General features: G+C 38.5%; 1 protein-coding gene across 6 annotated transcripts in view; it reads right to left on the bottom strand.

Annotated features, from left to right (window-relative positions):
• The window catches only part of PHKB (phosphorylase kinase regulatory subunit beta), a 206,971-nt gene that overhangs the window by 177,184 nt on the left and 2,378 nt on the right, over positions 1–27,409 (bottom strand). For 2 of the 6 annotated variants that reach the window (XM_030581824.1, XM_030581822.1), the window contains exons 2-5: positions 26,814–26,926; positions 13,081–13,098; positions 9,464–9,553; positions 2,541–2,679 (exon numbers count right to left, since the gene is read on the bottom strand). In XM_030581824.1, the coding sequence (XP_030437684.1) occupies positions 2,541–2,679; positions 9,464–9,553; positions 13,081–13,098; positions 26,814–26,868 (302 nt within the window). In that variant the 5' untranslated portion in view covers positions 26,869–26,926. The remainder of the gene's footprint in view (positions 1–2,540; positions 2,680–9,463; positions 9,554–13,080; positions 13,099–26,813; positions 26,927–27,409) is intronic. The other 4 variants (XM_030581823.1, XM_030581827.1, XM_030581826.1 and 1 more) reach the window with 4 other exon arrangements.

Here is a 27,409-nt window from a genome sequence, read left to right on the forward strand (position 1 = left end):
GCTGCTAAATTCGAGATAAACTTGTAGTGTAGACCAGGCCTAAGAATGATCTGAAACTGGTTTTTTTGTGTCTCCAGTAAATGTTCTAGAAATGCACTGAGTTTCCCATAATTAATAAAATTGTATTTGGCCATGACAGTTTGGTAATTTGTGACTCTGAATGGTAATGTCGACGACAAATATGCCATCCTGTCAAGCCCAACCGTATGGGGTTGACTTGGCATTATGCTGCTTGCTTCGTGCATTAACCACATTCATTATGATGGAGTTGGGTTGCGGCTGTTGAACAAAGTCTGCCTTTTAATTTAGGCTCTGCTGCTGGTGGTGTGATGGAGGCTGGTGTCTGCCAGATTACTTTGGTAGGATCTAGAATTGCTTTATTAATTGGGAGGGCAATTCTGGATGAGGTGTGCAGAATATCCACCAACTTGTGATGTGTATCTGCCATCTCCTGTTGGGGAATCTGCAGCTCATATGCCATCCTCTTAGTAAGATCCAGACAATTCTTAAAATCACCACCTTTTCCTTTTTTAAACTGAAAAAAAACTTTAAGTCTACTAAACGCCTGGGGGGATGGCAGGGGGGTATGCCCCCAGATAGGACAGGAAACTAAAGCTCTTTAACCTTTTTATTTATTTTTTTAACTCCTTTGGGATTAAAAAAGAAAGTAAGGAAACACTAACTATTAAGGAGAACAAATAAAAAAAACTACTACTACTTATGCGAATGACACAGATAAAGAAGGGATGACTGCTCACTCTGTTCCAGGCCAAAGACTGTTGAGAAGGAAGTGAGCAGGGTTCGCTAGCCCAGCGTTAAAATAGCCTCGAGGCAGACCATGGGGGAGAGAGCACATGTACAGGCTCAACGGACACTGCTACCAAAAATCTCCAATTAGAGGTGCAGGGGTGCACATACACCTACAGTGGAGAACCCACAGGGACATTACTTGAAGAACAAGGTTTTTATTCTCTCATTCATAATCAAAACTACGTTCCAATTATTGGGTCACATTCTGCCTCTAGTTACAAATATACAACAGGTACACAGTAGACGTGCACTGGTATAACTGAAGGCAAAAATTTGGCCTGCAAAACGTATCAGTGTTTATGTCTGAGAAGGAAAGAACCCAGTTTATCTTCCAGGTAACCAGGTTGAATTAACAGGACTTATAGAAAAAAAAAATCAAGTTAAATTGATAAAGTCTAAGCTGGAGTCAAGACAAATGTGGAGCCCTACTACCTAATTTCCTAAACTCACTTTTCAGATTAGAACTGCATTTTAATTTTATCTTCAAAAATAGTAGGGGAAAAGATTCATACTGCAAAAAAAGTCATGTTTTGCTTCAATGCCGTTATCACTTTCAACATATCAACGTTTTCTCTTAAAGGTTCTCTCTGCCCTGTAACCTAATGGCCTGTCTACATTTTAACAAGTTTTGAAATTTTAGCAGTACTGTTATAGTTCAGGTGGCAAAAACTCATTAATGTGACACATTTATACAGGTATATAAAAAGTACTTCTACTGGTAGAGCTCCTTCTGTTTTATGAACCAAAATAAGCTATGCCAGTAAAGGCAAATTTATATTGATATTACTGTGCCTATACTAGAGTTTCAGCAAAACTATGATGGCAAAAATCACACTACTTACTGACATAGTTATGCTAGTAAAAACTGTAGAATAGTCCTAGAAAATAATTTCTTAAACTATGAAAACAGGGCTGCAATAAAAAGACATCCTTTTTCACCTAAGCAGATTTACCCTTCATGTAAGTGTACATTAGAGTTTCGTATCTCAGGATAATAGACTGCCAATTACACTAAACCTATAACCAATAACATCTGTAACCCAAAACATATTCAGGGTGTGTCTAGTTTAGACCCTATAATGGTGCTGGCAATTACTTGAGTTAAGAAACTAGTATAAACAAGCCCGAATTTGAGAGGTGGAAAATGAATTCACACTCCACCCTTTAACAAAATTGGTGCTTTATGGCTGGATTACTAAAATACTCTTTGGCTTCTTTCCTATCAAGAATCATTCCTGTTATTTTTCAAATCTCAGTTTGTCTTCTAGGACTCAATCTAATTGCTTCCAGCTGCCACCATTCTCAAGCCTCTTGTTATCTTTATTTATCATCACACGTTCCACTCACTCAGGAAGTAGTACTTCTTTGAATATTCTTCGCTACCATAAGAATTTTTGGACAACATACCTTAATCATACTGCCTCAAAACACCAGTGACAGTGAAAATTTAGAAGAGGTGCTTACGTGAAGACAAAACATCTTAAAAGGTTATGCTCAATAAAATCAATCAATCAGTTTTCTAAATTACGAAAGTCAAGTGACAGTTATAAAACTGGCAATATGCACATTTATACCATGCTTCTTATACCTTTTGCATTTCCATAGGTTTACAAAACTATTTCTGATAAAGGATGTCTCTCGGTTAAATGCTTCTATGGTATTCAACACCATAAAATCAAAACATGGGATAATTATTAACAGTCTTTACAATCAGAAGAAAAACAGTTTACCTATATGCAAGTGCTAATGCCCAAGCACATGCAGCACAGTAAAGACTGTCTTGCACCTTTGCCTTCTGATTGTCACCAAACGTTTTTGTGGGAAAGAGACCAGTTGTTGGACTTTGATAAAGCAACACCGTTGACTTGACTGCAAAAGAAAAACAAATCTTTAAGATTTCAATTTCCTCCAAGCCTAAGTTAAGCTTAAAGGGAAAAAAAAGTTTGGAATAAAGTGCTGACAACCTTTAAGAGAACTACACAATGGAAATAAAAACAAGAGAAAAAACAACAAACCAACCAGAGATCCAAAAACCAAGGTAATTTCCCATTCTCTCTCTTCTCCCCATATATGCCATGACTTTTATCTTTCTCTCCTACGCTAATATTTCTTCAAAATCAGTATTCAAAGCAAGTTCTGATTAAAAATAAGTTTATAGTTATATCACAGCCTATTTACATTAGAAGCATCTCAATGCGAGCCACTCCAATAGTCTGAATTTGCTTGCATGGGCACTGCATTTTTTAAAATGTAATTTAAATGAGTTTACAGTATTTTGATTTGTCCCCAAAAGGTTTCAAGGACAGAGGTAAAAAAATCGTCTTTGCCCAATGGAAACAATTTCGAATTATTCAGGCATTTTTCTTGTATACACACTGATCACTGTGCACTAAGTCTACGTCTACACTTGCCATTTAAAGCGCAAAATGTCCCTTTTTTGCACTAAAACCGTGGGAGCGTCTACACTGGTTAATGACTTTTTGCGGTGAAACTCAGAAAACGACATTCATGAGAGGCATTCTACCTGTGTAAACATCTTTTGGCCTCTGGAGGATAACCCACAATTCCAAAAGTGACCACTCTGGCCAGCATCTCCACAGCCCTGAGCCCATCCCACAGCCAAACTCCCTCCCAGAGCCTACACTCCGCATCCCCTCACCCCAGTGCTGAGCCCCCTCCATCACCCAATCTCCCTCCTAGAGTTTGAACCCAGCACCCCCCTGCACCCTGCCCCAAGCTCAGCCCAGAGCCCTCTCCCACACTCCCAACCCCGCACCCACCCCCCGAACCACAAACCTCTGCCCCAGCCCAGTGAAAGTGAGTGAAGGTGGGGGAAAGCGAGAGATTAAGGGGTAGGGAAGGGGGAGGGGCAAGGGTGTTTGTGTTTGTGTGATTAGACAGTTGGCAACCCAAACTACAGTACTTGTATGAGGTGAATTGAAAAATACTATTTATCATTTTTACAGTACAAATATTTGTAATAAAAAATAATAAAGTGAGCACTGTACACTTTGTATTCCGTGTTGTAATGCAAATCAATATATTTGAAAAGGTATAAAAACATCCAAAAATTTAATAAATTTCAACTGGTATTCTATTGTTTAACAGTGCAATTAAAACTGCAATTAATCGTGATTAATTTTTTTTAATCGCAATTACTTTTTTTTTTTATTTAATCGTGTGAGTTAACTGTTTTATTTATATCCATAAAAGTAAAATTAAAGAATGTCTGCAACTACTACACTCATCCTAACATTTCTGGGTATTGCAGCACATACAAAGTATGTAATTGTTATTTTCAAGCTTCAACAAGGGATTTAGAAAAAAAAGAAAAAGTAATATTTAGTGTGTTTTAATGTTTAATCCCACTGAATTGTGAAGATTCAAAAATCTGGTGAATAATTAAAAGACTCATGATTTGGTTTAATTTCTTTGGTCATGGCACTTATAAAATAACCTATTCCTTAACAAAACACAACACAAAGATACTTTTTGAATGTGCCACCATGTTTCTCAATGTAGACCAACCTCTATACATTGCTATGTTAGAAATTAACCAAATTTTAGATTTATTTTAATTTTAGGTTTAAAAATTAGTATCACACTGTATAATATCCGTTAGTCACTGAGTATTATTTGACAAATCATTTTGCTAGTAGCTCATTCTAGAATTGATTAAATTCAATAATACATTTTCAGCTGAAACAGAAGACTGGCTGCAGTACAAGTAGAGCCTGAAGTAGATGAATGGTAAACAGCAGCACAGATTTGCCATTGCCAACTGTTAAAAGTAAATTGAATGGTCATCCACTCCACAGGGAAGACAAAAGCAATGAATCTACAAAACAATAACATATAGACTGATCACACATGAACCAGAAATTTTGTTTCAAGGTGTTTCACATGCTTTAATAGAGTATCATCCCTCCTTTTCAAGCTGACGTATCTTTGTTTACTGTGCACTACCAATGAATGATTAAACTTAAAATTTCAGCAGTGAACTGCACAATCATGACTTGATTTGAAAAAAACAGGCATTTTTATAGCTATTTCCTGATAGCATACACCTTTAAATAAACAGTGTGTCTATGATTACGGTTGATCACATATTTAATTAGAAGTGATAAATAATTAAATTTATAAGACAGTTCAGGATAGCTCCCTAAAAGTATTTAAATGTTTAAATAAATCAATGTCATTTATGTTATGAAAATACACTAAGACCATTCATTCTAGTAACTATTGGCATCATTATATCCAGTAGTACAGCAAAACAACTAGAGTTACAGTTAGGGTGACCAGACAGCAAGTGTGAATAATCGGGACAGAGGGTGGGGGGATAATAGGAGCCTATATATGAAAAAGACCTCAAAATCAGGACTGTCCCTATAAAAACAGGGACATCTGATCACCTTAGTTATGGTATGGCTACATGTCGAGGTGGAAGTGTGATTCCTAAATCAAGGGGACATACTCTCAGTAGCTCTCATTGAACTAGCTCCCTTAAACTGGAATACAGCCGCAGCTCAGCGAGCAGCAAAATGGGCTAGCCACCCTGAATATGTGGCTAGGGTCTCATACTTGTATTAAAATAGCAGATTTAAGAAACTATTTTAAGTTCTTAGAACAGATTTGTATTCAAAAGTAACTCAACAATTAACAAAAAGCTATAACATTGCTGATTTCACAAGCACAAGTTCAGCACTATGATGTGTAGAGTGTATTGATTGATTTAAATCACCAATTTAAATCCTGATTTAAATCAGCAACCAGGAAACCCTGATATAAGTAATCAATTTTAATCTTGTTTTGCATTTGTACTTCTGATTATTTTCCTAAAGAAAGGCTGATTTCTCACTGGCTGACAACCATTAAAACATGTTGATTTCTAACTTAACATCACCTTTATGGTTTCTTTTTGCTACTTGGGAGGATAAGCTATATCTATACACATTTATGCAACTATAAAGCTTAACTTATATTTATTCAGAATTTTAATTTTTACTTTTTTATTATGGTGAGTGAGTCATTTCTCATTTACTAGATGAGGATTAATATTTTTACTTGTGATTTCTGTCAAGCTCTATTTGGATGAAAATTCAAATTAAACTAAAAATGTACAAACTGATAAAAATATTAAATGCTTTTAAGTAAAACTACCTTAAGTGTGCTGGATACATAAATATCAAGAAGTTCATCAAAACATGTTGTACTTTTAAAACTGATTTACTGAACAAAGGAACTATTATCTGTAGTTAGTGAGTTGAAGTGATTGTTTTGGATGAACATGTCCTTCAAGATTTTACAATTAGTGTATCTTATTTTCATTCATAGATTGAAGAGGAAACCAAGCTTTCCTGTTTTTTGAACTCCAAACTGGTTTCTCAACTCTGAATAAACTAGTTGGTGAACAGAACTAGTTCAATAAACTGAAAGGAATACATTTTTCTCTGCATGAGCAGAAGTGGTTACTTTTGTCAAAAACTGGTTTAGCATGTCAACAACCTCTAGTTCCAGGTACTTAGTCACAGTTTCTTTAGTTCAGCCAAATAACTTTCTTTAAAACTTTGGTAGAACACATGTATTGTTTAATATTATTTTATTTTAATAGATTATAGTAAAATTAGGCCTCAACCTACATAATTAAATAGGAAATTGACAATCAGTTTAGTTTTAAAAATAAACTTGTATTTAAATAATTTAAATTAGAAAATTAATTAGAAATTAATCAGAAATTAATTTTTGCCCACTGTGGTGATATTGTGTACAATTCCTTTTGTATCCTACACCATGCTGCCCTGTGGAGAAGGCCCCAAAAAAACAGAGTAGTGTGAATGTAGGTTCAACCTCAGAAGGGGTTTCAGATTGGAATTTCAGAGTTCGTGGGAGTACCTCCCTGAGTTGAGGAAAAGTGTGGTAAGTACTAATAATTTTAGTGGCATCTTAGTGGCAGCTACCCTGTTTACATAGTTTGCTTTAGTGTTTTAAGTCTTGAGTTTCACTAAGGGAAATGGCTAGGGACTTTAGCCGTTTTATTTTGGCCATAGAAAATCTATTAAAAAAAACCCCTGAATCCTCAAGAGGGTTTCCTATGCATAACTTTAAACTCTTACTGAGTTTCTGTTAAGCTTTATGCAAGGTCCTTAAATGTTGCTTGACAGCTTTTTCTTTCTTTCAAATTTTTCCACCCCTCATTTAAAGACTATAACCTTTCATAATGGCCCATCATTTTCACCATGACTTACTACATAGTTTGAACTTTCATTCAGTCCAAAAGAACACTAATTACCACCAAAAAAAATTAACAGAAGTGATATGATGCTATATTGAGATGTGTCTCAAGTGTTCCTCTCTTATGGGCTCATTCAATTTAAAATAAAAATAATAAACATAGCTTTTAAAAATAACAAATTAGCAAACACTTTAGAGGCAACTAATAAGAAATAATAACCTATGCTAATCTGGATGGTTTAAAATTGTATGTTGACCAGGACTATGGCTCTGACTTCTGCTAGTAAGTACTAATTTCACCCCCCAAAAATTTAGGAGTTATTTTTAATAAAATCTTAAGGTATTTGCAAATTTTGCTGCCAATTTTTACACTGTTGGCTCAGAGCAAGAGAATAAAATGACACAAAAATATGAAGTCAGAATGCATGAGTGATCTAGTTTTATTTATTGTTTATTTTAACATAACTTCAATACAAACTTTGAAACTCCTATAGTAGAAATATTTGTTCTTTTTATAGAATATTGGACAGCATTTGAGACATATGACGTGTTCTATGGTACTTACATATTTCTGTGACAGTCTGCATCCCAATATTCATCAGTTTTAGAAGACTATGATAAATGTTGTGTAAAGTATGTCTTGTGAAGTATCATTTGAAAACTCATCATTTGCTGATCATTATTGTCCTGGTAAAATATGTGTGGCAACATTGTACATAGTTATAAAATTCTACTGTAAGACATTGCTGAGACATGTTCCAAGTTTAGAAAAGCAGGCACAAATCAGTTCCTCAGAGACAAGACAGTGAGAAATCTACATTTTGGTAAAGAAACAACTGGAGGTTCCCATTCCCCACAGATGTGCTGTCTCCTGAACCTCAACTGGAGATGATTTTCAAAGACAAAAAGAGGACTATAAGGAAAGGGAACAAATGCCCCCAAAAGATCTCTTCCTTCATCTCTATGCACGGCATCGCAAGGAGAAAGGAATCATCACTGGATTGGGGAGCGATCCTGGCAGAAAGGAATTCAGCCAATAAGACTGCTAAAATATGCGGTGAGAGATACTTTTGCTTTGAAATCACTTAGCTTGTTAAATTAGGGGTTAATTACATTTCACCTTTTATTTCTTTGTAACCAATTCTGACTTTTAGGACTCATTAATTGTAATCACTTAAAATCTTTCTATAGTTAATAAACTTGTTTTATTTAAACCAGTGAGCTCAAACTGAAGTGTTTGGGAAACTTCAATTTTGAGGTAACAGGATTTGTGCCTATCACTTTCTATTTATAAATAATGGACTTTATATGAGCTTGTATTGTCCAGGAGAGGGCTGGGCAATACCAAAATGCACATTTCTGGGGGAAAGTCTGGGACTGGGAATTTGATGGTGTTGCTTTGCAATGGAATTCAAGGGTGGCTGGCCAAAGCACTCATACAGTAAAGCTGGGAGTAATATACATGCTGAAGGCTGTGTGAGAGTAGGCCCTGAGGGGAGCGCTGCGGGAGCGCTGCCGAGGCAGCGCTTTGAAGTGTGAGTGTAGTCAGAGCGGCAGCGCTGGGAGAGAGCTCTCCCAGTGCTGCATGTAAACCACATCCTTTAAGGGTGTAGCGTGCAGCGCTGGGAGCCCCGCTCCCAGCGCTGCTGCCCTGATTACAGTGACACTTTACAGCGCTGTATCTTGCAGCGCTCAGGGGGGTGTTTTTTCACACCCCTGAGCACGAAAGTTGCAGCGCTGTAAAGTGTGAGTGTAGCCATGGCCTGAGTGATTGCTCTCCTAGCAAAGTAGTATAAAAGGCACTCAGGTTGGAGAACTGAGAAGACAGCTGTTTAACAGTCCAGATTATACCCTAGGTAATGTCACAATTTTTATGTAGTGACTCATTACATAGTTAACAGGGTCTGCACTGACAGAAGTTACAGATATACATTGGCCCCTTTATTAGGCTAAAAGACTAGCCTGTGAGCTATATCAACTCAGTGAGATGATGCTTAACTTAATATGTATAACAACAGAATCTAGCTGTCTCTCTCATAGTTGCAATGGTTCTGTAAGACTAATATGGGTAAATAAGAAACATTTATTTCTCTCTCTCCATGTTAAACAGATACACCTATGGAGCCATTCTGCTGAATAAGAAGTTGCTCTATTTATGTAGTTATTTTTTAGAGTAGAGCCAATAAAAATCAGCATGACCTATTGAATATGGCAACTGATCAGCAGCAGGTTGCTTTGAAAACAGTTAGAGAAAGATCATGAGTTTTCAAATAGTATACAGGACATTCAAACTAATTCACTATACAATTTTTTTCAAGTGTCATTCAAACAGATAAGAATTTTTTGGCAGTTGAGGAATTTTAACAAGTTACATTGCAAATATTTTTTGACTACTACAAAGAGTTCCCCTTACTTTACTTACCAATTCTGTAATAATGATCCAATTTATCCCACAGACTTTCTCCCTCTGGCCTTGGAAGGTTAATGCTTTTAAGTGGTTCATAAACAGAGCCTAAAGGAAGAAATCACAAAAACTTATTTAAAAATGCAGAAATCAACATCAAAATTATTTCCATAAATTATTATAGGAATATTGTTTAAAAATACTCTTAAATATTTATGCAAGAGAAAGCATGTTAAGACACAAACATAACACTTTGTTCAGTTTCAATTCACTTACAAAATGTCATTTTACTTCTTCTGTAAACCAGTTGATTTTATATGATTGTCCAATACTAAAACCCCCTAGTGTCAGGCTCACAGGCTGTAACCACAGTCAAGTGCTCGCACCAGTTCTTAGCCAACAACAACCACTTTCTAAATGCCTCCAGGGTAAGAGCCACCATTCAATTACCGAAAATCTGAACTTGTTACTACATGAACTACACAGTTCCATTCAGAAGCAGTTCCATTTAGAAGCAGAGAAGAAAGGACAAGAGTCCTATATATTATTACAGGTATTTCTTCAGAACTAGGTTACCTATACATTTAAGATAAGCCTCAGCATTACATGAAAACCATTTTAAAAAGAAATTGCACACCAGTGTAACTTTGCACATTTACACCACAATTAAACTACTTCAGGAGTGACCACTTCATAAGGTCAGTAAAAGCAGCAAAGAATCCTGTGGCACCTTATAGACTAACAGACTTTTTGAAGCATGAGCTTTCGTGGGTGAATACCCACTTCATCAGATGCATGCATCCACGAAAGCTCATGCTCCAAAACGTCTGTTAGTCTATAAGGTGCCACAGGACTCTTTGCTGCTTTTACAGATCCAGACTAACACGGCTACCCCTCTGATACTTGACTTCATAAGGTTAGAGGCACTGAGGTGCCTTCCTTCAAAAGAGAGAGCTAGAATTAATGCATTCTTGTTACAGTAAGGAACATTACATGCTTAAGAAACCAGAAGACCATGAACAGCCAAATGATTATTTAATCTCCTTAAGCTTCAGTTTATTTTTAAAGTTAAGACTTCTTCAGTGAAGCTTCTGTGTATCCATGACATTTTTAACCTCATAACCAGTAAGAACTATATGTGGCATGTTTTGCATCTAGTAAAGAATTCAGGACTTATTAAGGTTAAAAACTATAAACTTATGAAATTGGGGACATGATCAGCTTTGGAGAAAATGCAGTATCCTCTACTCAGATATCCAAAAAAGACACACTGATACCACCACCTGGAGATGTTGTGTCAGAAAATAAATTCCCCTCATCCTGACTGGAGCCTCTAGGAACCACCATATTTTAATCTATATCCATTTGACAGGCATGAGGTTGACCTAATTTTGTATGCCATTAGGGAATATTTCTTTTCCTTCCTCCTCAAAAAGCATTCAATTTTTCCTTCTTACAATCAGCATTCTAGGTTTCATTATCTTTCTCTTTAAAATTATGGGAAAGACTTGACAGTTGTTACCACTGAAATGTATGCTTTCCTTATCTCCAATCTCCAAAAGACAACAGGATCTGCATTTTGTAAAAGTAGTGTTCAATTTTCCTATGACAGGACTCTGAGACACTTTTTGGTACATGGATGTCTGAGAATACAGAGAATACACTACCACTGATGAGTGTTTAATCTGATAATATCTGAGCTATTATGTTAAGTGATTGTATTGTTAAAGTTTTAATCAGAAGCACAGTATACTTAAGTGACAAATTTAGAAACAAAATGAGGACAAGGTAACAAACCTAATTTAGATTCTTCAGTCTTTACAGCCCACTTAGATAACTATGGCTATATTAGTCAAATAAGTCACTCAGTGGGAGTCATAAGGAGGAGGGAGAAACCTTGTTCATCTTAGCCTCTAAGGAAAGAACAAGAAGCAACGAGCTTAAACTGCAGCAAGGGAAATTTAGGTTGGACATTAGGAAAAAGTTCCTAACTGTCAGGGTGGTTAAACACTGGAATAAACTGCCTAGGGAGGTTGTGGAATCTCCATCTCTGGAGATATTTAAGAGTAGGTTAAATAAATGTCTATCAGGGATGGTCTAGACATCATCTGGTCCTGCCATGAGGCTACTGCACTCGATGACCTAGCGAGGTCCCTTTCAGTCCTAGAATCTATCAATCTGTGATAGAGAAAGAAGAGTAGCCATAAAGACTGCCAAATTAATCATGTGGCTGGAACAAATGCACCTGCTGCTAGGATACAACTGAAAACAATTCTGTAATATTTTAAACAAATCTAAAAGAAAATGTGATATAAAAATGAATCATTCACAATAGCTGAACTCATTTTTCCATTGCTACAAGTCTTAGGGCATGTCTACACTGGCAAATTTTTGTCACCAAAAAACTGGCTTTTGGCGACAGACAGCAATAGTGTACACACTGCAATGTGACTTGTTTAGGGGAAAAACGCCTAGTTTTGGTGACAAAGAACTTCCACCCCGTGAGAGATTTTTGTCTTTCCCCCACTTTCAAAGAGAAATCCTTTTGCCAGAAGCACCACTCTCTTCTTTTTTGTGCATCATGCACATGCTTAAACAGTTCTATTGTAATGATGAATAGGAAAAAACCTGCTTTGTGAAACCAGGCAGCTATTTGTGACAAATTATGCAAATATCAGTCTTTTCTTCACTCTTTCTCCATGTAAGTCCTAGATCAGATGTCTGTGACAATCACATACTTCAGCAATGCTCTAATAAATCAGTCTGTAAAAGTAAATAAAACCTTCTGTCTGTACTTCCACTGGAATATTTACCCAAGCAAATTAAAACTACTGGATTTCCACTGCTTTGTGTGGTTTCTTTGCTACAACAAATGTAGATATAGTTGATGTCTCCACAACACTTTCTTTATATTTATTCGGGCTGTAGATTAATCAATTAATTCACATGATTAACTAAAAAAGTTAATTGTGATTAAAAAAACTAATTGTGATTAATTGCAGTTTCAGTCACACTGTTAATACCAACTGAAATTTATTAAAATATTGTGGATGTTTTTCTATATTTTCAAATATATTGATTTCAATCACAATACAGAATACAAAGTATACACTGCTCACTTTATATTATTTTTATCACAAATATTTGCATTGTAAAAATAAAACAAAACAAACAGTACTTCTCACTTCACCTTATACAAATACTGTAGTGCAATGTTTTTATTGTGAAAGTGCAACTTACAAATGTAGATCTATTTTATTACATAACTGCACTCAAACACTAAACATACTAAGTACAAAGTGGTGTGTGTACGCATACACACACGTTATTTGTATTTTTTTAAAGTTTGAAGTAAGATGATTAATCCAATGGTTTCTTTCAGAGAGTATATTCAGTTCTGAAAGAAGATTCTCGCTATATATACACATATGAATGTGCAATGTAACTTAGCTGTTCATGTATCTTTTCACATGCTGACCATTGGAATATCCTATTATAAATCATATGTCTAATAATTTAATTGGTACAGGATTTATTTTAAAACCCATTTAAGAAGCTTTACCTAACACAGCATATATATTGCAGGGATTTTCAAATTCCAAAAGATCAGACTGCGTTCTAACAGTTATACTCACCGGACAATCTGTGACCCTCTGTGGCCAGCAAAGAAACAAAACAAAGTTACCGTCCACAAAGTAATTTCTTTCATTTTTATTTTAAGAATGGAACATATACAAAGTTCATGCACAAAAAGGACTAAATGGAACAGAAAAGAATGAAAGTGTCAGAGTCCTACAGGCAATGAATAGTGTTAAATTTAAAGTGTTGGACATTTTAGCAACAGAATTCAATTAAAACTAGTCAACTTTTTGATAATACACAACAGAAAACCATGAGAATTAAAAGTTCAAGACAAGTAATAAAAAAGGTCCATAAAAGTGATTACATAACATAGTTTTACTCTTAAAAAATAATCATATGGGAGAAATAATATTTATAGGACTAACAAAAATCCATTCCATTTTCAAATACTTCCTATGGTTTTCTTATTACTCCTGGGGGAATTCTGCACCACTGCACATGTGCAGAATTTATGTCCCCCACAGATTTCTTTGCTTCCCCACAGAAAAGTGACTTTCTGACAGGGAAGCAAAGGGAAACCACAAGAGCAGTCATGCGACCCTTCCCAGCAGTATGTTTTGGGGGCTCATGGCAGCCAGCAGAGAGGTAAATCATTGTGGGGCAGGAGGCTAGGGAAGACCCGGCTGGTGGCTCCTACCCTGCGATGGGCTAAGCTTCTAGACCCAGCTGAGATGAGGAGGATGGGACTTCCTCTTCTCCCGCATGGCATCCAGGGCCAGGTCAGACCCACCAACAGATTTCTCCCCCGTCTGTAGGAAGCTCTGCAAAGTACTCTCACTCCCGCTTCTTCCTGAACCCATCACTCCATAGCTGCAGGGGGAGGGATCCCTGTGCAGGGAGCTGCTCCCCCATCCATCCAACCTGCACGCATCCAGACACCCCTCATAGCCAGACACTCCCACCGAGGCCTCACCCCCCACATTCAGAACCCTCCCCGAGCCCCACTACCCTGTAGCTGGAACACCCCGATGAGCCATCCGCACCCAGATCCCCACCCCACCAAGCCCCAACCAGCTGCACTTGGATCCTCACTCTACCAGCCTCTGGGCCCCCCACTGAGCACCCCACACCTGGACCCCCCTGCTGAGTTCTATTCCCTCCACACTCAGATCCCCAGCCACCTTCACCTGGACCCCCCTGCACAGTTACCATTGCACCCAGAACCCCCGCAACAAGCCCCTGTGCATCCCCCGCACTCAGACTGCCCCACACAGAACCCTTCCAACCTACACCTGGATCCCCTCACACTAAGTACCTCCACACTTGGATCCTGCCTTCCTACACCTGGTGCAACTCACACAGATGGGCAAGACCCTGGGGGGTTACTAGGGTAGGCCCAGTCCTTACACTGTGTAAGGGGTGCAGACTCACCGCTTAGTCTGTGTCCTGGGGGGAGATGCACAGTGATCTCCCACCTCTGTGCAGCCAGTAGCCTATGCTCCCCAATGACATGCTGGAGCCTCCACATTTATTTGACAAATTAAAATTTGCAGAATTTTAAAACATTGTGCACAGAATTTTTATTTTTTGGCACAGAATGCCCTCAGGGGTAAAGTTTTATGCAGATTTTGCTCGCTGTTAAAGGTATCTGAATGCACTATATGTTTTGCCTGAACAGCTAGAGCTCTTTGTTGAAGAAATCCTTAAGTAAAACTATGCTTAATCACTATCACAATCAATTCCATAGCAACAAACTGATATAATAAACCATAGGATAATGACCTCACTGCAAAATCAAGCAAGAGGAGAAGCTAGGTTGTGAAAGATATACATAAATATTTTTATTATACACAAGGGAATACAGATGATAACAGCAAATAAGTGCTTTTTGCTTTAAAAACACTCCCTCTCTTTCCCACACCAGTTTTGCTGAGTAGTGAAAATCAATTTTTAAATACATTGCTAAATAAGGCTATTTCTAATTAGACAACATAAAATATGCCTTAAAAATCAAAATGCACAAAACAAGGCCCTGACAGAATGCTGCACATATTTTCTAGTTTAATAAAAAGAAAGCTAGCCAGAATGGATCACAGCATTTTAGAACCATCATGATTAGTTTTGTCATATTCTAGCAAGATCATTTACATTAGAGGCATTTAGTTATTGACAAGGAAAAAATATACACTTTACATTGTAACTACTATTGCATTATATAATGCTATTTTCAATGTTCAGCTTCTATGCAGCCGATAGCCTTTCTATAATGTAACAGTGCTCAACTGTCATTAAGATACATAGGTGACAACTGAAGAAAAGTCCTAGAAGGGTATTGCATGTGTTCTGGATCTTCTTCAGCATAAGAATGATGAACTGACAAAAACCAACATCTAGTTAAACTGCAGAAAAAAGATGGCACTCAAACTCACTGCCAGTTTTGAAACTCCTAAGAAATATCTAGTTAACATACTTTTCTTGGATATTTTAACTAATTAACAGTGTTAGAATGAAGTATTGTAAAGCACTACAATCTGATACTTCAAACTCTGTTTCATACGATTTCTTTCTAGTCTTTGTATATGACATGGCCTCTGGCTCCCTGGATGAAATGTCTGGAACTGCCATCATGCAACAGAAAGTATGGTGTAATGCACAATATTGCCTTAAGAAACCATGATGCAAAGAGATTTATAATATAGCCTAGAAGTTCGGACAATGCAACATTATCCTATTAAAAAAATAGAAAATGGTTGCTTGAAGTGTCACTGACGAAGATAAAGTATCAGACTGTAGTTTGGAATCTGGTTTCTTAACAAATGAACCAACCCGTTGGATATAAGCCAGTGTCAGTGCTGCACAGGCCTAGCTGAACTATTTCCAGCTAGTGCAAGACTGCAGTCCAGATCTGAAAAGGATTATGAAGTTGTGATTTTTTGGTTCAGAAGTCACAACCAGAGCTTGTTAAAGTTGCAGCTTTGGTGCAGTCAGTTCAAGTACCATTCTACAAAACAACCACCACTCCTCTCTGCACCTCCCAAACTGAGTGGCCCCACATCCCCATGTGTCAGGTCACACCACCACTAACTCCAATTTGGCCCAGCCACCCCTCTGCCATGAGGAAGTGACAGTTGGGCTAAATATTAGTGTGACAGGAAGGCTCAGCAGGTGGGGGATAAGCTTCTCCTAAGGCCTATTCTTTTCACTAATGGCCCATTACCGTGAATGGGCCCTTCACAACCAGCTATTTAGACTGTAAACATCTTGCATAATGGGTGTCACCTAGGTGTGACTACATGTGAAATACAGATACATCGTCAATACTCATAACTTCAGATACAAAAATGACACATGCATATAAACAGGATCATCATATTCAGCAAATCATAACTTTTCCACAGACACCTGACAAGACATATAAATGTACAAAATGCATCATAATTATGCCATAAGCGTATCATAATATCATCACTATGAATGTGGGGCTCAGTGTCACACTGAGTTAGTAGCCTTGTGACCCAGTGCATAGGCGTGCAAACCACTCAAATTTGCAGCAACTACATGGTGTGTATGTTGAAAGCTGTAGTTTCCGACACAAAATTTCATAACACTGCAGGGTGCTGAAATTGGGATAGAAGAAGGGACCTGATTCCTCAGAAACCATATGGTTTTCTACAGCGCATTTGTGCCAACTATTATTTTGGGGGACCCCCTCATACCTACTCCTAATTTGGCACATGAAACTGCACCCTGACATCAATGATGCTGGAAAGAAGGAATTCAATTAGAGACTAAGTAGCTGTGGAATGGTCACTGAGTGCATGTCTGACAAACTGAAATCTCTTTGGCACTGCCTACGCATCCATCTGGATGCCAAAATGGCCAACATCATTCATATAATCGGCACAGGTTGCTCACTGAGTGGGATGAGGACAAGTCTGGTTTACAAACTCTGTACATTCAGCTAGATCCCACCCATATACACACTGGGCCTGGTTCTCAGTAGACAAGGGAAATCAGGGCTGCCACATGTGCACGCATCTTCGAACAGCCAGGATATACAGGATAACATCTGCATGTGCAGATGTATGCAGTCACATCCTGTGCAGCTGCTGGAAAAGCACATGACAGAACACATACTTGTGAGTTTACATAACTTTGTGATGGCTTTGTTTCCCTGTAGCCAAAGGTTGTTAGCTGTTTATTCCTGTGACAATTCACACATTAGATAATTATAACAGGGCATCTCCACTGGGTTACCACCTTAGAGTAGGGTTTGTGTTGTGAAGGGTGGCGGCTAACTTGAAATGTGGTCATTGGGCAATGCTTTTGTCTCAACTGTTCACACTTGTTTACAAACTTCTGTTATGGAAAGCACTCAATCTGCCTTATCAACATTTGCTTTGGAGAGTGTGTGCGCAACCATTCTTTTTTCAACCATGCTATCAGCAGTGCTAACTCATGCACTTAGCAGCTATTATAGAGTGCTAATCATAAGGTTGAAGCGGGTCATGGGTGGAGTGTGGGGGAAGAAGGAAAGGCCGTTGAATCAGTGAACAGTGGCAGATGCCTGTACTGCTACCTGAAATGTGTTTCGTTTTTCTGCACGTGAACCTACCCATAAAAATGTTTATCTACCCATTTTCTGTATTGTAGGTTTTGCTGCTTTTAGAACTAGCAGTGGTTTCTAAATGCTCATAACACTAACTGCCCTTTCCGCATCCCTCCCATGTATCCTTGGGACTTCAGGTATTTCTTAACCTGTGTTGGAAGAAGGTTTTAAGTATGGATGAGTCCAGGAGGCAGACTGTGACTCTGCTACTGCAGGAGGAAAAGTGAAGGGAGACATACTTTGTGTCAGCCGTACAACAGGTGCAAGGAACATCACCTGGTGGGTTGGCTCTGCCCTACACATTCTGGGGCAGAGCCACTTGCCTCTCTCTACACAAATATACCCTTTCTGCCTGTGCAGGAATGAATTCAGCTGCTTGGGGTGAGGCCACTTCCTTTTCATCTCTCACCTCCAACCCCAAAAAGGAGGTAGCAAACAAAGGAGAATAAGGAGATGCACTACACCACACCTTACTTTCCTGCATGGGCAGGCAAGACAGGCCATAATCTGCCCCTTAAAAATTGGAAAAGCTAGAAAAATTAGGAACCTTCACCACTATGTTTGTATAAATGGAATCCAAAGCAAAATAACTCATTCTTCCTATACAAGCCACAAGTGCTTCAAAAATGGTAACAAACAATAGTAGTAAACATTAGCAAGTGTATGATTACATATGAGTGACAAAAAAGTCAGTTAAGACTAAAATTTTACATTATAGACAGAAAGCTTGATTTACTTCTACAATAATTGGTAAACAAAGTAGAATACCAAATTACAGTAAAATACAAAAGGTAATACGTCTGTTAGTCTATAACAGGGGTTGACAACCTTTCAGAATCGGTGTGCCTAGTCTTCATTTATTCACTCTAATTTACGGTTTCGCGTGCCAGTCATACATTTTAACGTTTTTAGACTGTCTCTTTCTATAAGTCTATAATATATAACTATTGTTGTATGTAAAGTAAATAAGGTTTTTAAAATGTTTAAGAAGCTTCATTTAAAATTAAATTAAAATACAGAGCCCCTGGATCGGTGGCCAGGACCCAGGCAGTGTGAGTGCCACTGAAAGTCATCTCGCATGCTGCCTTCGGCACATGTGCCATAGGTTGCCTACCCCTGGTCTATAAGGTGCCACAGGACTCTTTGTCGCTATCTTGTAATAATCTCCACTTTCATTTAAAAAAGAAAAAGGAAGTTTCCAGCCCTTGTGGTTGTGGAAGAAAGCTTGAAAATATGAACTATAAACACTGAAAAACTAGAAAGTAAATAAAAGAGCCTACAAATTTAAAAAATAAAAATCATTATTTTTAAGCCAATCACATGATTTTTGGGGGCCCTGACTCATTATTTACAAACACTTAGGATTGACAATAACCAACAGTGGGTGGCTAGTGAACTTTGAGGCAGGTGCGCTAGAGCAGAAAAAAACCTCATGTGTATACAAATTTGGCATCTGCAATCAGGCACTTATGCATTATTTACCTATTTAGAAAGCAACAGGGTCTCACTCTCTGTCTCCAGGCTGGTACAGCAGCTGAGATAATACCAGAAGTGGCAGCTGCAGCAGCAAAAAGTGCCTACTGGACATTGCAGGAGAGTCAAGCCCCCATTTGGTCTGTGTTGTTGTTCAGTGATTTCCTGCAACTTCTCATCCAGCCTGCCTGCAGCACTGCAGATGGAAAGTCTCTGCAGGACTCAATTGCTGAAGCTTGCTCTTATTCCTGAGCTTGGTTCCTCTGCTCATGGGGCAAGACTAGGGGCGGTTCCAGCACGCCAAGCGCGTGCTTGGGGCGGCAAGCCGCGGGGGGCACTCTGCCGGCGCCACGAGGGCGGCAGGCAGGCTGCCCTAGGCGGCTTGCCTGCGGAGGGTCCGCTGGTCCCCCGCAGCCTGCCTGCTGTGCTTGGGGCAGCAAAAACCCTAGAGCCGCCCCTGGGCAAGACACAGGCTATGGTGACTGTAGGGCTCTCTAGTGCGTCAGCGGAGTTTAAAAATTCAAAGTGTACTGTGAAGCAAGATCAAAAATTGTTTTTGCCTTTTGTGTTTTGCTCCTTTTTAATGTAAAACATGACCTCAAACACTGCCCTTTTTCCTGCACATATTTTATGTCTGAAATATCAAACGTCAGGAACACACTCACTTCCTTCTTTACTAGGAGACTGACTAAAGGAGGGGTCTCACATCTCTCCATCCCCTAAACTGGGGAGAAGAGGGAGTGTAGGGAAGGGAGGGAACGTTTACTATTAGACAATCTAATGGTCCCCTCCAAACTGATTTAAGGGGAAGAGACATCTACCAAACTACAGCTTTGCATCATCAACAAGTTCTCTGAAGATTTCACCAAGGTTTCACAACAAAGTAAAACAAACGAACACGTGAAAAGACTTGAAAGCTCTCTCTGTATATCAAAAAGTGCAAACATTTGGTTTGCATGTTTTGTAGTTCACACTTTGTAATTGTATACGTATTCGATACCTATTTTATGTTCACTACCCATTGAAGACTGAACTTTAATGTAAAAGGATACTGAACAACAATGTACATTAGCATCCAACACAAAAACTGGATCTAGTACATGGATGCATTAATCTAAGTTTTCTTCCAAAAAAACTGTGAAGTAATATTTATAGAACTAAATTATTAACATACATCAGAAATGGACTTCTGCAAGTCAGTAACTAGCAGGATTTCAAGTGGCTTAAAACAGGGCATAAAAACATAGCATGTTGTCATTTTGATCTTGGAAATCTCTCATGAGAAGACATTCTCAAGATCTTTATTCCAACTTCCATGAAATTCTCAATTATTTTGGATATTACAATATATACAACCATATTTTGAGTAAAATATTAAGAAACTGACCCCCTACACTTTCAGATAATGTCTCATCTATACTTAAAAGTTGCAGCATTTGAAATGCATTATTCCTGAAGTCCAAAGATCACTAAAATAGTGACAGTTTCCCACAGAAATTGGCAAGAGGTATAAAGCAGCACAGTACTGGTGAAATAGATATCCCTAACAATGGTAATTTATTAATATGGAAATACAGTAGCATTCAGAGTTGAGAAATTATGGCTGTCAGCTATGATACTTTGATAGAGTACAAACATTTTAAAAAATAAGATTAACATGCAGGTGAAATCCACACATGCAGCAACGACAGAGAATGTCAACATGTTCATTGTGCCTTATAAACAATTTTTGATACTGAGAGAAACCACAAAATGGGTATTAAAGCCCTTCTAAAGAGAAGTTAGAGAAATATAAATTTCTGTGTTTCTAGCCATTGCAGAATGAGAAAATTCATGTCATTCTGATACCACATTGCTTTCTCCCCAACTCATTTCAGTTCTAACATTATAGCAGACATTCTCTTCACAGCAATTAGAGATACAAGACATTTGAATACTGAGGCTACCAGCTTTTTGACAGCCTAAGGTCAAAATTTTCATAGCTAGCTTCTGAATCCATATTTTCAGAAGCAATAATCACCCACAAATTCCCCCTGAAGTTAACGGTAGTTGCGGGGGGGGGGGGTTGTTTTTGTTTTTTAAAAAGACACTATGAATTTTGGAGCCCAACTCTAAGGATCCATATTTGAAAATGTTGGGAAAAATCATTAATATCTCATTCTAGCTGTGATTAAAATAATATTAAACTTGCATTGGGAGTAAAGGGAAGCAAAATGATAATCAGAATGATGTGATTTTAAGTTCACTATCTCACAAACTTATAAAAACAAATGCTATACACAACTGAAAAACTGAGAACTAGATTACTTTCTCGATTTGATGATTCATAGGATATCAGATCTTAAATCTGTCACAGTTCCTTACATCTAGCACTCCTCTCTGGAACTAATAAAAGATTTAATATAGAAAGCCCTGCACTTCAGACCAGTATAATTTTAATTTCCCAAAACTAGAACAAAGGCTAATGACTGTTCATGTTCTACAGTAACAATGTCTGTATTTCCTAGGTCATTTTTTTAAAATCTTTTTTCATATTTTAGAAATGGTAACCATATCTCTAACAAGTTATTGTCACTGTCTAACCTCAACCCTGAGCTTTTCCATTATGAGAATGTCTGGCAATGCTTTAAGATTCATAATAAGTAATAAAAATTGAAAAAAGTTCTGTGTCCTAATTGACTTCTCATATTGCAGGAAGGATGGAGTAGAGACTAGGGAATGGGACTGGGACTTCAATTCTTGGCTCAGGCACAGACTTCTTATGTGATCTTGGGCAAATCACTTAAGCTACACTGTGCCTCAGTTCTCTGTACATAAAATAGAGAATACCTAGTTACATCAAACTAACTTTGTGATGATAAAAAGCCATTGGGACATTCAGCCACTATGGTGATGAGAGATATACAAGTACTTAGATCAAAGCATTTACAAACATGCCACTCAGTGGTTAATACATAAACTATGTTCTTATACAGAGGGCCAAATTTCAACTTCAAATTTCTCAAAAGTAAAGTTAAATGTTTGCAGCTTCTGTTTTTCCCAACGGAGAGTAAGGTTTGACAACAGCAGGGTTTTTTTTTTTAAATTAAAACGCTTACAGTATTTCATTACCAGCATCTGAAACAGGCAATTGACGGACTGAACATTACAAGGTCAATTGGCAGGAAAAAATTACACTTCTCAGATGCATACCTAATCTGGTTATAAATGTTTTATGCTTACTTTAGCAAACCAAATTTTCAAATCTAAAATCTAGCACTCATGCACATAATGTAGATTAGCAACATGTCCTGTAAGACTGTAAATCCAGAATTCAGTTAATGAATTATACTAATTCATAAATGTGGTTCTTTCTGTGGAAGACACTCAGATACTACAATGACGGGAGGCAGCATAAAGACCTAAAATAGACAGATATAACATCCTAGAATGCCTTACTTGCCCTGATAGCTAGCTGAAGCTTGAGAGCAAAGTTTAGGAAAAGCAGCCCACTTTTCGCAGCAATTTTAAATATATATTTCATCTATAAAGGTAATACAGAGATAGTACTACAAAGAATACTTGTTTGTAAAGCTATCTGAATTAGCTTTTCACTATTCTCAAAATAAATACTTCAGTAATGAGAAGCAGCAAATTATCATGCAAAACTGCAAAAAAACTTCATCTGCTAACCTAAGAGAATGTAAACTGCAATTACTAACTCATAGTTATCTTTTACCAGGAAAAAAAACCCTGAGTTATTTAAATTATTTTCACAGTTTAATTAGAGGAACCAATTAAAAAAAAAAAAACTACAAATTTTGTTTAAAAGGGACCAAACTTTTAAATGGCCTTTTGTAACAAAGAATTTTGTATGTATGTATGCATATGTCTTTATAATTCCATGGCAAGGAGGAAAACATGCAATATATTTTAACCAGTCTATTCCTTAAAGTATGCCATTAAAAACTAAACATCACCCAAGTAAAAATAAGAGAAGCAGAATTTCCCTTGGAAACAATTAAGGTTTTGGGGAGTTTGCAAGACTTACAATATACAATATTGTTTAAATATAAATTTCCATTGTACTATTTCAAGAAATTAAGCTAACTTCTACCAGTGACCCCTTGTTTCATTGGTGTAAAACCTTTTAGAATCTTTATTACTCCCCTTTACAACACAGAGAAACCAACTCCAAACATATTTCTTTTGCTACATCTTATTAAGTCTCTTCATCTTCTGAAATAAAAGAAACAGTTTATGTAATCCACTGTACTTGGACTTTATAATCTAAATGATCTGGAGAAAGGGGTAAACAATGAGGTGGCAAAGTTTGCAGATGATACTAAACTGCTCAAGATAATTAAGACCAAAGCAGACTGTGAAGAACTTCAAAAAGATCTCTCAAAACTAACTGATTGGGCAACAAAATGGCAAATGCAATTTAATGTGGATAAATGTAAAGTAATGCACATTGGAAAAAATAACCCCAACTATACATACAATATGATGGGGGCTAATTTAGGTACAACGAGTCAGGAAAAAGATCTTGGAGTCATCGTGGATACTTCTCTGAAGATGTCCACACAGTGTGCAGAGGCGGTCAAAAAAACAAACAGGATGTTAGGAATCATTAAAAAGGGGATAGAGAATAAGACTGAGAATATATTATTGCCCTTATATAAATCCAAGGTACGCCCACATCTTGAATACTGCATACAGATGTGGTCTCCTCATCTCAAAAAAGATATACTGGCACTAGAAAAGGTTCAGAAAAGGGCAACTAAAACGATTAGGGGGCCCATATGAGGAAAGATTAAAGAGGCTAGAACACTTCAGCTTGGAAAAGAGGAGACGGGGGGGGGGGGGGATATGATAGACGTATACAAAATCATGAGTGATGTGGAGAAAGTGGATAAGGAAAAGTTATTTACTTATTCCCATAATACAAGAACTAGGGGTCACCAAATGAAATTAATAGCGGCAGGTTTAAAACAAATAAAAGGAAGTTCTTCTTTACACAGCGCACAGTCAACTTGTGCAACTCCTTACCTGACGAGGTTGTGAAGGCTAGGACTATAACAGCATTTAAAAGAGAACTGGATAAATTCATGGTGATTAAGTCCATAAATGGCTATTAGCCAGGATGGGTAAGGAATGGTGTCCCTAGCCTCTGTTTGTCAGAGGATGGAGATGGATGGCAGGAGAGAGATCACTTGATCATTGCCTGTTAGGTTCCCTCCCTCTGGGGCACCTGGCATTGGCCACTGTCAGTAGACAGGATACAGGGCTAGATGGACCTTTGGTCTGACCCGGTACGGCCGTTCTTATGTTCTTATGTTTATCACTGGATTTCAGAATTTGTTGTAACTAATGACATGTAACACAGTAGAAGCGCAGAACAGTAAAGTATAAATTCAGGAGTTTATTCTCAAAACCCATTAACATAAACATACGCATTTGCCAAACAAACCTTGAAATTGCTACAAACCAAACAGGAAACTATCTTGGATACTCAAATGTCAGTATTTTGTGCTGCCTTTGCCCAACCTGAGACTTCAGGACAACATCAGCTTTTAACTGGTATAAATCTGTTTAGTTACCAGTAGGAAATGTTAACTAGCTACACAAATTAAGAAAGTAGAAAGACTCTGGGTTTGTCTTCACTATCGGGGTAAGTTGACCTAAGTTATGCTACTTCAGCTATGTGAATAATGTAGCTGGAGTTGACATAGCTAAGGTTGATTTACCCCATGTCTTCGAAGGGAGATGCTCTCCGTTCGACTCACCTTACTCTTCTCGGGGAGCTGGAGTACCGGAGTCGAATGGAGAGCACTCTGCTGTAGATTTAGCAGGTGTTCATTAGACCTGCTAAATCGACACCTGCATCGATCTCCCTGCTAATGAAGACAAGCCCAGATTCTCAGCAGAGGCAAGAATTCAAGCAGCTCCTTTAACACAGAAGGGAGTGAGAAAGAAAAGTACAATAGAAACTTAAGTGGCTCCTCTGTTGGGATCCTTACAGTGGACAGCTGAAAGCCTTTCAGATGCAATCTGACTGAGGGCTTGTCTACATCAGAAAGTTGCAGCGCTGGTGAGGGAGTTACAGCGCTGCAACTTAGGAGGTGTACACATCTGCAGGGCACCACCAGCGCTGCAACTCCGTTTGCAGCGCTGGCCGTACTCCCGTTTTGTCTCGGGTGTAGAGGATCCAGCGCTGGTGATCCAGCGCTGGTAATCAAGTATAGACACTTACCAGCGCTTTTCTTGACCTCCGTGGAATAAGCAGGTATCGCAGCATACCTGAGGAAGCCTCTGGTAATCAAGCTGGTCTCCTTCCCCGGCTTGCTCTCGCGTTCCCCGAACAAGCAGGTCTCCTTCCCTGAGGTTTGCTGGGTGGTTCCGGGAACGCGAGAGCAAACCGCGGCGAAGCTGGTCTCCTTTCCCGGTTTGCTCTCTCGTTCCCCGAACCCCCGAGCAACCAGGTCTCCTTCCCTGCGGTTTGCAGGGTGGTTCGGGGAACGCGAGAGCAAACCGCAGCGAAGCTGGTCTCCTTTCCCGGTTTGCTCTCTCGTTCCCCGAACCCCCGAGCAAGCAGATCTCCTTCCCTGCGGTTTGCAGGGTGGTTCGGGGAACGCGAGAGCAAACCGCGGTGAAGCTGGTCTCCTTTCCCGGTTTGGTCTCTCGTTCCCCGAACCCCCGAGCAAGCAGGTCTCCTTCCCTGCGGTTTGCAGGGGGGTTCGGGGAATGCGAGAGCAAACCGCAGCGAAGCTGGTCTCCTTTCCCGGTTTGCTCTCGCGTTCCCCGAACCTCCGTGCAAGCAGGTCTCCTTCCCTGCGGTTTGCAGGGTGGTTCGGGGAATGCGAGAGCAAACCGCGGCGAAGCTGGTCTCCTTTCCCGGTTTGCTCTCGCGTTCCCCGAACCCCCCTTGAAGCCGCCCAACAGCGCTGCAGTGTGGCCACATCTAACACCACTTGCAGCGCTGGTTGCTGTAAGTGTGGCCACTCTGCAGCGCTGGCCCTATACAGCTGTACTAATACAGCTGTAACAACCAGCGCTGCAAAATTTTAGATGTAGACATGGCCTGAGACACACCACTGAACATTTGTCCTACTAGTACAGTAGCTAGTAGATTAAGCTAAACTGGAAAAAGGCACTCTTATTCTGGAATAAGAGTACCCACACATGGAGTTGCATATGAATAGATACTGTGCTTTAAATTCACACTGTACCTTCATCCAAAATTTATTTTCAAGTGTAGACAAGCCTTAAGACTGTAACCAGCTACATGAGACATGCCTGGGGGGAAGAAGAGCTATTTGTGGTTTTATACTTAAAAAAAAGAAGAAGCTAAACAATGCTCTAACAGCACCTTTGACTTAACTGTCATTACAAAGGAAAGTTCATAACTAAGACTGCCACCGTAAAAGAACTGATAAATAATAAACAACAAAAGCACACATAAAAACCCCAACACAATTAAGGATTTTTTTTTCCTTCTGAAAAATAAGAGATTTCAAATTTAGAAGGCTTTCACACAAGAAACTCAAACCCTGGGCCTAAATTTTGCTTTAAAAAATTATAAATAAAAGAACTGCATGTACAAATTAAATACTAAAGATATATGCATTTTTATGTTAACATTGCAAGAAAGCAGCAAGAAGCAATCACACTTTTCAAAGTGGAAGATACAAAAACATAAAAAAGGAAAGACCATACACTTACCAAACCTTGAGAAAGTGTGTGCAGAGCTGGCTCTGTCATCGTCCATATTGGCCATTTCAAACTGATGCAGCTAATCACAAACGTCTCAGGCTAAACTACAGCAATTTTCAAAACTGTCCAGTGAAGGTTAGAAGCAATCAGCATTAAATTAGTGAAAGCAGTGTTAGCAGAATTATTAACATGATGCACTGGACAATCAAGGGAATAATTAAGGTTATTTATGTTTTCCTTTTTATACCCTAAAAATTGGTTTTCTTGTGCCTTAATTCTAATAAACAACATCTAACCAAGTACCAGGACCTAGATTTACATAATCTTCCCATATTGAATATTATATAGAAGTAATATTACTTTGTCTTGCAGCACAATTCCTGGTTACTTTATAACAATGCTTTGAATATTTACCCTTTATATGACCTGATCCTACATCACTTAAGCCAATGGGAGTTTTGCCACTGATATCAACATGTGCAGAATAAAGCTCATAGATATTCTTCTCCAGGATTAAATAAATCCTTGATTCATGGGCAGAACTGAACTACCAGCTTGGGGAGGCTAGCCCCCTGCACATGCCTTCTGCCCAAGACCCCACCTGC

This window comes from Gopherus evgoodei, chromosome 12, assembly GCF_007399415.2.
Source record: "Gopherus evgoodei ecotype Sinaloan lineage chromosome 12, rGopEvg1_v1.p, whole genome shotgun sequence".
NCBI classification, from domain to species: domain Eukaryota; kingdom Metazoa; phylum Chordata; order Testudines; family Testudinidae; genus Gopherus; species Gopherus evgoodei.